Source organism: Falco cherrug, assembly GCF_023634085.1.
Source record: "Falco cherrug isolate bFalChe1 chromosome 21 unlocalized genomic scaffold, bFalChe1.pri SUPER_21_unloc_1, whole genome shotgun sequence".
In the NCBI taxonomy this organism is placed as follows: domain Eukaryota; kingdom Metazoa; phylum Chordata; class Aves; order Falconiformes; family Falconidae; genus Falco; species Falco cherrug.
The window spans coordinates 49,080-61,802 of NW_026599282.1; the positions used below are offsets into that span (position 1 = coordinate 49,080).

Genomic DNA, 12,723 nt, shown 5'->3' on the forward strand with positions numbered 1-12,723 from the left:
ACTACGGCCAGGGAGGGAGGTGTGGGGGCACTGGGAGCACTGGGATGGGGACACTGGGGGGAACTGGGGAGCACTGGGGGGGGCACTGGGGGAGCACTGGAGACCCTTGGGGACCCTTGGGGACACACCGAGGTGGCATCAGAACCCACTACGGCCAGGGAGGGAAGGGGGGGCACTGGGATGGGGACACTGGGGGGAACTGGGGAGCACTGGGGGGGGCACTGGGGGAGCACTGGAGACCCTTGGGGACCCTTGGGGACCCTTGGGGACACACCGAGGTGGCATCAGAGCCCACTACGGCCAGGGAGGGAGGTGTGGGGGCACTGGGAGCACTGGGATGGGGACACTGGGGGGAACTGGGGAGCACTGGGGGGGGCACTGGGGGAGCACTGGAGACCCTTGGGGACCCTTGGGGACACACCGAGGTGGCATCAGAACCCACTACGGCCAGGGAGGGAAGGGGGGGCACTGGGATGGGGACACTGGGGGGAACTGGGGAGCACTGGGGGGGGCACTGGGGGAGCACTGGAGACCCTTGGGGACCCTTGGGGACCCTTGGGGACACACCGAGGTGGCATCAGAGCCCACTACGGCCAGGGAGGGAGGTGTGGGGGCACTGGGAGCACTGGGATGGGGACACTGGGGGGAACTGGGGAGCACTGGGGGGGCACTGGAGACCCTTGGGGACCCTTGGGGACACACCGAGGTGGCATCAGAGCCCACTACGGCCAGGGAGGGAGGTGTGGGGGCACTGGGAGCACTGGGATGGGGACACTGGGGAGAACTGGGGGGCACTGGGGGAGAACCGGGAAACCCTGGAGACCCTTGGGGACCCCTGGGGACACTTGGGGACACACCGAGGTGGCATCAGAGCCCGCTACGGGCAGGGAGGGAGGTGTGGGGGCACTGGGAGCACTGGGATGGGGACACTGGGGAGAACTGGGGGGCACTGGGGGGGGCACTGGGGGAGCACTGGAGACCCTTGGGGACCCTTGGGGACATAGCGAGGTGGCATCAGAGCCCACTACGGCCAGGGAGGGAGGTGTGGGGGCACTGGGAGCACTGGGATGGGGACACTGGGGAGAACTGGGGGGCACTGGGGGAGAACCGGGAAACCCTGGAGACCCTTGGGGACCCCTGAGGACACTTGGGGACATAGCGAGGTGGCATCAGAGCCCGCTACGGGCAGGGAGGGAGGTGTGGGGGCACTGGGAGCACTGGGATGGGGACACTGGGGGGAACTGGGGAGCACTGGGGGGGCACTGGAGACCCTTGGGGACCCTTGGGGACACACCGAGGTGGCATCAGAGCCCACTACGGCCAGGGAGGGAGGTGTGGGGGCACTGGGAGCACTGGGATGGGGACACTGGGGGGAACTGGGGAGCACTGGGGACCCTTGGGGACCCTTGGGGACACACCGAGGTGGCATCAGAACCCACTACGGCCAGGGAGGGAAGGGGGGGCACTGGGATGGGGACACTGGGGGGAACTGGGGAGCACTGGGGGGGGCACTGGGGGAGCACTGGAGACCCTTGGGGACCCTTGGGGACCCTTGGGGACACACCGAGGTGGCATCAGAGCCCACTACGGCCAGGGAGGGAGGTGTGGGGGCACTGGGAGCACTGGGATGGGGACACTGGGGGGAACTGGGGAGCACTGGGGGGGCACTGGGGACCCTTGGGGACCCTTGGGGACATACCGAGGGCGCAGCGGGGGCCGCCGCGGCCGGGGGGGCAGGCGGGGGTGGCGCAGAGGGGGCCGGTGAAGCCGGGGAAGCAGTGACAGCGCCCCCTACGGCACCGGCCCTGGTCACTGCAGCCGAGGGGGCAGGGGGGGTGGGGGGGGGGCGGGGGGGGGGCGGGGGGGGGGGGAGGGGCAGCCGCAGCCGTCCCCGCCGGGGGGGGCGCAGAGCTCCAGAGACAGCGTGTGGCCTGCGGGGACAGGGGGGACACGGGGGGTGACGAGGCCCCGTGTCCCCCCCCAGGGTCACCGCACCCCCCACCCCCCACGTCACCCCCGTGCCCTCCCTGTGCCCCCACGGCCCCCGATGTCCCCGTGACCCCCGTGTCCCCCCCATGTCCCCCCAACCTTCATGCCCCCCCATGTCCCCACGTCCCCCCCCCACGACCCCATGCCCCCCACATGTCACATTGTCACCCCACATCTCCCCATGTCACCCCCATCTCCCCCCATGTCCCCCCCATGTCCCCATGCCCCCATGTCCCCCCACACCCTCCCCATGTCCCCATGTCACCCCCATGTCCCCATGTCACCCCACATGTCCCCATGTCACCCCACGTCCCCCACATGTCCCCATGTCACCCCCCATGTCCCCATGCCCCCCATGTCCCCCCACACCCTCCCCATGTCCCCATGTCACCCCCCATGTCCCCACGCCCCCCCATGTCCCAATGTCACCCCACATGTCCCCATGCCCCCCCTTGTCCCCATGTCACCCCCCATGTCCCCATGTCCCCCCCCATGTCCCCATGCCCCCCCTTGTCCCCATGTCACCCCACATGTCCCCATGTCACCCCCCATGTCCCCCCACACCCTCCCCATGTCCCCATGTCCCCATGCCCCCCCATGTCCCCATGTCACCCCACATGTCCCCATGCCCCCCCTTGTCCCCATGTCACCCAAAACGTCCCCATGTCACCCCACATGTCCCCACGTCCCCCCCCCACGACCCCATGCCCCCCACATGTCACATTGTCACCCCACATCTCCCCATGTCACCCCCATCTCCCCCCATGTCCCCCCCATGTCCCCATGCCCCCATGTCCCCCCACACCCTCCCCATGTCCCCATGTCACCCCACATGTCCCCATGTCCCCCACATGTCCCCATGTCACCCCACATGTCCCCCCATCTCCCCCCATGTCCCCCCATCTCCCCCCATGTCCCAATGTCACCCCACGTCCCCATGTCACCCCACATGTCCCCCACATGTCCCCATGCCCCCCCTTGTCCCCATGTCACCCAACGTGTCCCCATGTCAGCCCACATGTCCCCATGCCCCCCCTTGTCCCCATGTCACCCCACATGTCCCCATGTCACCCCCCATGTCCCCCCACACCCTCCCCATGTCCCCATGTCCCCCCATGTCCCCATGCCCCCCCATGTCCCAATGTCACCCCACATGTCCCCATGCCCCCCCTTGTCCCCATGTCACCCAAAACGTCCCCATGTCACCCCACATGTCCCCACGCCCCCCCATGTCCCCATGTCACCCCACATGTCCCCATGCCCCCCCTTGTCCCCATGTCACCCCACATGTCCCCATGTCACCCCCCATGTCCCCCCACACCCTCCCCATGTCCCCATGTCCCCATGCCCCCCCTTGTCCCCATGTCACCCCACATGTCCCCATGTCACCCCCCATGTCCCCCCACACCCTCCCCATGTCCCCATGCCCCCCCATGTCCCCATGTCACCCCACATGTCCCCATGCCCCCCCTTGTCCCCATGTCACCCAAAACGTCCCCATGTCACCCCACATGTCCCCACGCCCCCCCACGTCCCCATGTCACCCCCCCATGTCCCCCCATGTCCCCCCCACGTCCCCCCGCCCCCCCGCGTACCGGTGCCGGCCTGGGGTCCCCGGCTGTCCCCGCACTGTCCCTGCAGCGCCCGCACTTGTCCCTCCAGCTCCTGCAGGCGCCCCAGGACGGCCACCAGCGCCGCCCCGCACGGGGGACCCGGGGGGGGCCCGGGGGGGGGCCCCGCCCCCGCCCCCGCCCCCCCCCGCAGCGCCAGCGCCAGCAGCAGCAGGGGCAGCCCCGGGGTCATGGTCCTGCGGGGGGAGGGGATGGATGGCACCCGTGGGGACACCCCTGGGGACACCCCTGGGGACACCCCTGGGGGACGGGGACACACATGGGGACACCCACGGGGACGCTCGGGGGCACCCAGGGGACACAGGGACACCCACAGGGGACACAGGGACACCCACGGGGACACAGGGACACCCACGGGGGACACAGGGACACCCACGGGGGACAGCCAGGGGACACAGGGACACCCACGGGGACGCTCGGGGGCACCCAGGGGACACAGGGACACCCACAGGGGACACAGGGACACTCACGGGGACACAGGGACACCCACGGGGACACAGGGACACCCACGGGGGACAGCCAGGGGACACAGGGACACCCACAGGGGACACAGGGACACTCATGGGGACACCCACAGGGGACACAGGGACACTCATGGGGACACAGGGACACCCACAGGGGACAGCCAGGGGACACAGGGACACCCACAGGGGACAGCCAGGGGACACAGGGACACCGGGACACCCACGGGGGACACTCAGGGGACACACAGACAACTGGGGGGACAGCCAGGGGACACAGGGACAGCCACAGGGGACACAGGGGACACCCAGGGGACACCCAGGGGACATCAGTGCGGACATCAGTGGGGACAGGGACACCCACGGGGGACACAGGGACACCCAGGGGACACCCAGGGGACACCCAGGGGACACCCAGGGGACATCAGTGGGGACAGGGACACCCAGGGGACACCCAGGGGACACCCAGGGGACACCCAGGGGACACCCAGGGGACATCAGTGGGGACAGGGACACCCACGGGGGACACAGGGACACCCAGGGGACACCCAGGGGACACCCAGGGGACACCCAGGGGACATCAGTGGGGACATCAGTGGGGACATCAGTGGGGACAGGGACACCCACGGGGGACACAGGGACACCCAGGGGACACCCAGGGGACAGGGACACCCACGGGGGACACAGGGACACCCAGGGGACACCCAGGGGACACCCAGGGGACATCAGTGGGGACAGGGACACCCACGGGGGACACAGGGACACCCAGGGGACACCCAGGGGACACCCAGGGGACATCAGTGGGGACAGGGACACCCACGGGGGACACAGGGACACCCAGGGGACACCCAGGGGACATCAGTGGGGACAGGGACACCCAGGGGACACCCAGGGGACACCCAGGGGACACCCAGGGGACACCCAGGGGACATCAGTGGGGACAGGGACACCCAGGGGACACCCAGGGGACACCCAGGGGACACCCAGGGGACATCAGTGGGGACAGGGACACCCACGGGGGACACAGGGACACCCAGGGGACACCCAGGGGACACCCAGGGGACACCCAGGGGACATCAGTGGGGACAGGGACACCCACGGGGGACACAGGGACACCCAGGGGACACCCAGGGGACACCCAGGGGACACCCAGGGGACACCCAGGGGACATCAGTGGGGACAGGGACACCCAGGGGACACCCAGGGGACACCCAGGGGACACCCAGGGGACACCCAGGGGACATCAGTGGGGACAGGGACACCCACGGGGGACACAGGGACACCCAGGGGACACCCAGGGGACACCCAGGGGACACCCAGGGGACATCAGTGGGGACAGGGACACCCACGGGACACCCAGGGGACACCCAGGGGACAGGGACACCCACGGGGGACACAGGGACACCCAGGGGACACCCAGGGGACACCCAGGGGACACCCAGGGGACAGGGACACCCACGGGGGACACAGGGACACCCATGGGGACACCCAGGGGACACCCAGGGGACACCCAGGGGACAGGGACACCCACGGGGGACACAGGGACACCCAGGGGACACCCAGGGGACACCCAGGGGACATCAGTGGGGACAGGGACACCCACGGGGGACACAGGGACACCCAGGGGACACCCAGGGGACACCCAGGGGACATCAGTGGGGACAGGGACACCCACGGGGGACACAGGGACACCCAGGGGACACCCAGGGGACACCCAGGGGACATCAGTGGGGACAGGGACACCCACGGGGGACACAGGGACACCCAGGGGACACCCAGGGGACACCCAGGGGACAGGGACACCCACGGGGGACACAGGGACACCCAGGGGACACCCAGGGGACACCCAGGGGACATCAGTGGGGACAGGGACACCCACGGGGGACACAGGGACACCCAGGGGACACCCAGGGGACACCCAGGGGACATCAGTGGGGACAGGGACACCCACGGGGGACACAGGGACACCCAGGGGACACCCAGGGGACACCCAGGGGACACCCAGGGGACATCAGTGGGGACAGGGACACCCACGGGGGACACAGGGACACCCAGGGGACACCCAGGGGACACCCAGGGGACACCCAGGGGACACCCAGGGGACATCAGTGGGGACAGGGACACCCACGGGGGACACAGGGACACCCAGGGGACACCCAGGGGACACCCAGGGGACACCCAGGGGACATCAGTGGGGACAGGGACACCCACGGGGGACACAGGGACACCCAGGGGACACCCAGGGGACACCCAGGGGACATCAGTGGGGACAGGGACACCCACGGGGGACACAGGGACACCCAGGGGACACCCAGGGGACACCCAGGGGACAGGGACACCCACGGGGGACACAGGGACACCCAGGGGACACCCAGGGGACACCCAGGGGACATCAGTGGGGACAGGGACACCCACGGGGGACACAGGGACACCCAGGGGACACCCAGGGGACACCCAGGGGACATCAGTGGGGACAGGGACACCCACGGGGGACACAGGGACACCCAGGGGACACCCAGGGGACACCCAGGGGACACCCAGGGGACATCAGTGGGGACAGGGACACCCACGGGGGACACAGGGACACCCAGGGGACACCCAGGGGACACCCAGGGGACACCCAGGGGACACCCAGGGGACATCAGTGGGGACAGGGACACCCACGGGGGACACAGGGACACCCAGGGGACACCCAGGGGACACCCAGGGGACACCCAGGGGACATCAGTGGGGACAGGGACACCCACGGGGGACACAGGGACACCCAGGGGACACCCAGGGGACACCCAGGGGACACCCAGGGGACATCAGTGGGGACAGGGACACCCACGGGGGACACAGGGACACCCAGGGGACACCCAGGGGACACCCAGGGGACAGGGACACCCACGGGGGACACAGGGACACCCAGGGGACACCCAGGGGACACCCAGGGGACATCAGTGGGGACAGGGACACCCACGGGGGACACAGGGACACCCAGGGGACACCCAGGGGACACCCAGGGGACATCAGTGGGGACAGGGACACCCACGGGGGACACAGGGACACCCAGGGGACACCCAGGGGACACCCAGGGGACAGGGACACCCACGGGGGACACAGGGACACCCAGGGGACACCCAGGGGACACCCAGGGGACATCAGTGGGGACAGGGACACCCACGGGGGACACAGGGACACCCAGGGGACACCCAGGGGACACCCAGGGGACATCAGTGGGGACAGGGACACCCACGGGGGACACAGGGACACCCAGGGGACACCCAGGGGACACACGCCCCCCCCTGACCCACACCACCCACCCATGACCCTTGGGTGGCCCTGGCACCAGTATGCCCAGTAACACCAGTAACCCCCAGCAGCCCCCAGTAACACCAGTAGCCTCCCCAGCAACCCCCCGGTTCTCACTGACTGCAGTAGCCTCACCCCTCCCGCCCCCAGTTCCCAGTAACACCAGTAGCCCACCAGTAACGCCCCTCTCCAGCAACACCAGCAACACCAGTAACCCCCAGTAACATCAGTAACACCAGCACCTCCAGCAACTCGCACCAGTAACAGCAGCAACCCCAGCAGCAACTCCAGTAGCACCAGTAACTCCAGTCACCCCCTGTCTCTGCTGACACCAGTCACCTCCGGCAACAGCCCCAGTAACACCAGCCACCTCCAGTAACACCAGTAAATCCAGCACCAGCAGCACCAGCAGCAATTCCAGTGACAGCAGCAGCAGCTCCAGTAACCCCAGTAACTCCAGCAGCGCCAGCAAGTCCAGTCACCTCCAGCTTACACAGCCCCAGTAACCCCAGTAACTCCAGCAAAAACAACAACATCAGGAACTCCAGTAACCCCAGTAACTCCAGCAACAGCAGCAACACCAGCGGCGCCAGCAACTCCAGTCACCTCCAGTAACGCCAGCAACTCCAGTCACACCAGTAACGCCAGCAATGCCAGTAATTCCAGTCACCTCCAGTCACACCAGTAACGCCAGCAACTCCAGCAACGCCAGTAACACCAGCAATGCCAGTAATTCCAGTCACCTCCAGTCACACCAGTAACGCCAGCAACTCCAGCAACGCCAGTAACACCAGCAACGCCAGTAACACCAGCAATGCCAGTAACACCAGCAACGCCAGTAATTCCAGTCACCTCCAGTCACACCAGTAACACCAGTAACTCCAGCAACGCCAGTAACGCCAGCAACTCCAGTCACGCCAGTAACGCCAGCAATGCCAGTAATTCCAGTCACCTCCAGTCACCTCCAGTAACGCCAGCAACTCCAATGCCAGTAATTCCAGTAACTCCAGTAACACCAGCAACGCCAGTAACTCCAGTAACACCAGCAACGCCAGTAACTCCAGTAACACCAGCAACGCCAGTAATTCCAGTCACCTCCAGTCACACCAGTAACAGCAGCAACGCCAGTAATTCCAGTCACCTCCAGTCACACCAGTAACAGCAGCAACGCCAGTAATTCCAGTCACCTCCAGTCACACCAGTAACTCCAGTAGCTCCAGTAACACCAGCAACGCCAGTAATTCCAGTCACCTCCAGTCACACCAGTAATGCCAGCAACTCCAGTCACCTCCAGTAACGCCAACAACTCCAGTCACCTCCAGTAACGCCAGCAACTCCAATGCCAGTAATTCCAGTCACCTCCAGTCACACCAGTAACTCCAGCAACGCCAGTAACACCAGCAACGCCAGTAACACCAGCAACTCCAGTAATGCCAGTAACACCAGCAACGCCAGTAATTCCAGTCACCTCCAGTCACACCAGTAACGCCAGTAACTCCAGTAACGCCAGTAACACCAGCAACGCCAGTAACACCAGCAACGCCAGTAACACCAGCAACGCCAGTAATTCCAGTCACCTCCAGTCACACCAGTAACTCCAGTAGCTCCAGTAACACCAGTAACACCAGCAACGCCAGTAATTCCAGTCACCTTCAGTCACACCAGTAACACCAGTAGCTCCAGTAACACCAGCAACACCAGCAACGCCAGTAATTCCAGTCACCTTCAGTCACACCAGTAACACCAGTAGCTCCAGTAACACCAGCAACACCAGCAATGCCAGCATCAGTAGCAAACCCAGTAATTCCAGTCACCTCCAGTAACACCAGCAACTCCAGTAACACCAGCAACTCCAGTAACACCAGCAACTCCAGTAACACCAGCAACTCCAGTAGTGCCGCCACCACCAGTAATTCCAGCAACTCCAGTTACGCCAGCAACACCAGCAACACCAGTAACACCAGCAACTCCAGCGCCAGTCATCTCCAGTAACACCAGTCACACCAGTAATGCCAGTAATACCAGCAACTCCAGTGACCTCCAGTAATGCCCGCAACTCCAGTAACACCAGTAACTCCAGTTATGCCAGTAACACCAGCAACACCAGTAACACCAGCAACTCCATCGCGTCATCTCCAGTAACACCAGTCACACCAGTAATGCCAGTAATACCAGCAACTCCAGCGACCTCCAGTAATGCCCGCAACTCCAGTAACACCAGTAACTTGTTGCCTCCAGTAACACCAGCAACTCCAGTAACGCATCACCTCCAGTCATGCCGGTCACCTCCAGCAACTCCAGTCACACCAGTAACTCCAGTCACCTCCAGTAACTCCAGTCACCTCCAGTAACTCCAGTCACACCAGTAACTCCAGTCACCTCCAGTAACTCCAGTCACCTCCAGTAACTCCAGTCACCTCCAGCAACTCCAGCAACTCCAGTCACACCAGTAACTCCAGTCACCTCCAGTAACTCCAGTCACCTCCAGTAACTCCAGTCACCTCCAGTAACTCCAGTCACACCAGTAACTCCAGTCACCTCCAGTAACTCCAGTCACCTCCAGTAACTCCAGTCACCTCCAGTAACTCCAGTCACACCAGTAACTCCAGTCACACCAGTAACTCCAGTCACACCAGTAACTCCAGTCACCTCCAGCAACTCCAGCAACTCCAGTCACCTCCAGTAACTCCAGTCACCTCCAGTAACTCCAGTCACCTCCAGTAACTCCAGCAACTCCAGTCACACCAGTAACTCCAGTCACACCAGTAACTCCAGTCACCTCCAGCAACTCCAGTCACCTCCAGCAACTCCAGTCACCTCCAGCAACTCCAGTCACACCAGTAACTCCAGTAACTCCAGTCACCTCCAGCAACTCCAGCAACTCCAGTCACCTCCAGTCACCTCCAGTAACTCCAGTCACACCAGTAACTCCAGTCACACCAGTAACTCCAGTCACACCAGTCACCTCCAGCAACTCCAGTAACTCCAGTCACCTCCAGCAACTCCAGTAACTCCAGCAACTCCAGCAACTCCAGTCACCTCCAGTAACTCCAGTCACACCAGTCACTCCAGTCACACCAGTCACACCAGTAACTCCAGTCACCTCCAGTAACTCCAGTCACACCAGTAACTCCAGTCACACCAGTAACTCCAGTCACCTCCAGCAACTCCAGTAACTCCAGTTACCTCCAGCAACTCCAGTCACCTCCAGTAACTCCAGTCACACCAGTAACTCCAGTCACACCAGCGACTCCAGCATTTCCAGTCACTTCCAGCCCAATCCCAGTCCCCCCAGTCCCCCCAGTAAGCCCAGTACCTCCCGTCCCCGAGCCGTCCCTGCAGCTCCGCTGCGGGGTGGGGGGGGTGGGGGGTCAGGGAGGGGGCGTGGCCGGGGGCGTGGCCGGGGGCGTGGCCTCATCCCACGCACCTGCCCCCCCTCCCCGTGTTTACGGGGTGGCGGTTGCCATGGTAACCAAACATCTGGGCGGGGGCAGCCAGATGTGGGGTCCGGCTGCCAGGCCGGGGGGGGGGGGACGGGACCGCTCCCAGTAACACCAGTAATACCAGTAACACGGCACAGGCTGCCCCTCATCGCCCAGCAAGACCAGTAAGCATGGTGGCCTTTGCCCCACAGCTCCCAGTAACCACGTGCCACCTGCCCCACAGCTCCCAGTAACACCAGTAAGCACAGTCCCACCTGCCCCACAGCTCCCAGTGCTCCCAGTAACCATGTGCCACCTGCCCCACAGCTCCCACTAACACCAGTAAGCACAGTCCCACCTGCCCCACAGCTCCCAGTGCTCCCAGTAATCATGTGCCACCTTGCCCCACAGCTCCCAGTAACACCAGTAAGCACAGTCCCGCCTGCCCCACAGCTCCCAGTGCTCCCAGTAACCATGTGCCACCTGCCCCACAGCTCCCAGTAACACCAGTAAGCACAGTCCCGCCTGCCCCACAGCTCCCAGTGCTCCCAGTAACCATGTGCCACCTGCCCCACAGCTCCCACTAACACCAGTAAGCACAGTCCCACCTGCCCCACAGCTCCCAGTGCTCCCAGTAACCACGTGCCACCTGCCCCACAGCTCCCAGTAACACCAGTAAGCACAGTCCCGCCTGCCCCACAGCTCCCAGTGCTCCCAGTAACCACGTGCCACCTGCCCCACAGCTCCCAGTGCTCCCAGTAAGCACGTACCACCTGCCCCACAGCTCCCAGTGCTCCCAGTAACCATGTGCCACCTGCCCCACAGCTCCCACTAACACCAGTAAGCACAGTCCCGCCTGCCCCACAGCTCCCAGTGCTCCCAGCAAGCACAGTCCCGCCTGCCCCACAGCTCCCAGTAACACCAGTAACCACGTACCACCTGCCCCACAGCTCCCAGTGCTCCCAGTAAGCACAGTCCCACCTGCCCCACAGCTCCCAGTGCTCCCAGTAACCATGTGCCACCTGCCCCACAGCTCCCACTAACACCAGTAAGCACAGTCCCACCTGCCCCACAGCTCCCAGTGCTCCCAGTAACCATGTGCCACCTGCCCCACAGCTCCCACTAACACCAGTAAGCACAGTCCCACCCGCCCCACAGCTCCCAGTGCTCCCAGTAATCATGTGCCACCTGCCCCACAGCTCCCAGTAACACCAGTAAGCACAGTCCCGCCTGCCCCACAGCTCCCAGTGCTCCCAGTAACCATGTGCCACCTGCCCCACAGCTCCCACTAACACCAGTAAGCACAGTCCCACCTGCCCCACAGCTCCCAGTGCTCCCAGTAACCATGTGCCACCTGCCCCACAGCTCCCACTAACACCAGTAAGCACAGTCCCGCCTGCCCCACAGCTCCCAGTGCTCCCAGTAACCATGTGCCACCTGCCCCACAGCTCCCACTAACACCAGTAAGCACAGTCCCGCCTGCCCCACAGCTCCCAGTGCTCCCAGTAACCACGTGCCACCTGCCCCACAGCTCCCAGTGCTCCCAGTAAGCACAGTCCCGCCTGCCCCACAGCTCCCAGTGCTCCCAGTAACCACAAGCCACCTGCCCCACAGCTCCCAGTGCTCCCAGTAACACCAGTAAGCACAGTCCCACCTGCCCCACAGCTCCCAGTGCTCCCAGTAACCATGTGCCACCTGCCCCACAGCTCCCACTAACACCAGTAAGCACAGTCCCGCCTGCCCCACAGCTCCCAGTGCTCCCAGCAAGCACAGTCCCGCCTGCCCCACAGCTCCCAGTAACACCAGTAACCACGTACCACCTGCCCCACAGCTCCCAGTGCTCCCAGTGCTCCCAGTAAGCACAGTCCCGCCTGCCCCACAGCTCCCAGTGCTCCCAGTAACCACGTGCCACCTGCCCCACAGCTC

At 64.8% G+C, this 12,723-nt stretch overlaps 1 protein-coding gene across 1 annotated transcript in view; it reads right to left on the bottom strand.

Annotated features, from left to right (window-relative positions):
* The window catches only part of LOC102052293 (tenascin-X-like), a gene marked incomplete at its 3' end in the record, with an annotated part of 52,792 nt that extends 48,381 nt beyond the window's left edge, over window positions 1–4,411 (bottom strand). Inside the window, 4 exon segments of the mRNA XM_055700077.1 lie at window positions 1,700–1,868; window positions 1,870–1,931; window positions 3,585–3,796; window positions 4,401–4,411. Of these exon segments, the coding sequence (XP_055556052.1) occupies window positions 1,700–1,868; window positions 1,870–1,931; window positions 3,585–3,796; window positions 4,401–4,411 (454 nt within the window).
* Between the last annotated feature and the right edge of the window lie 8,312 nt (window positions 4,412–12,723).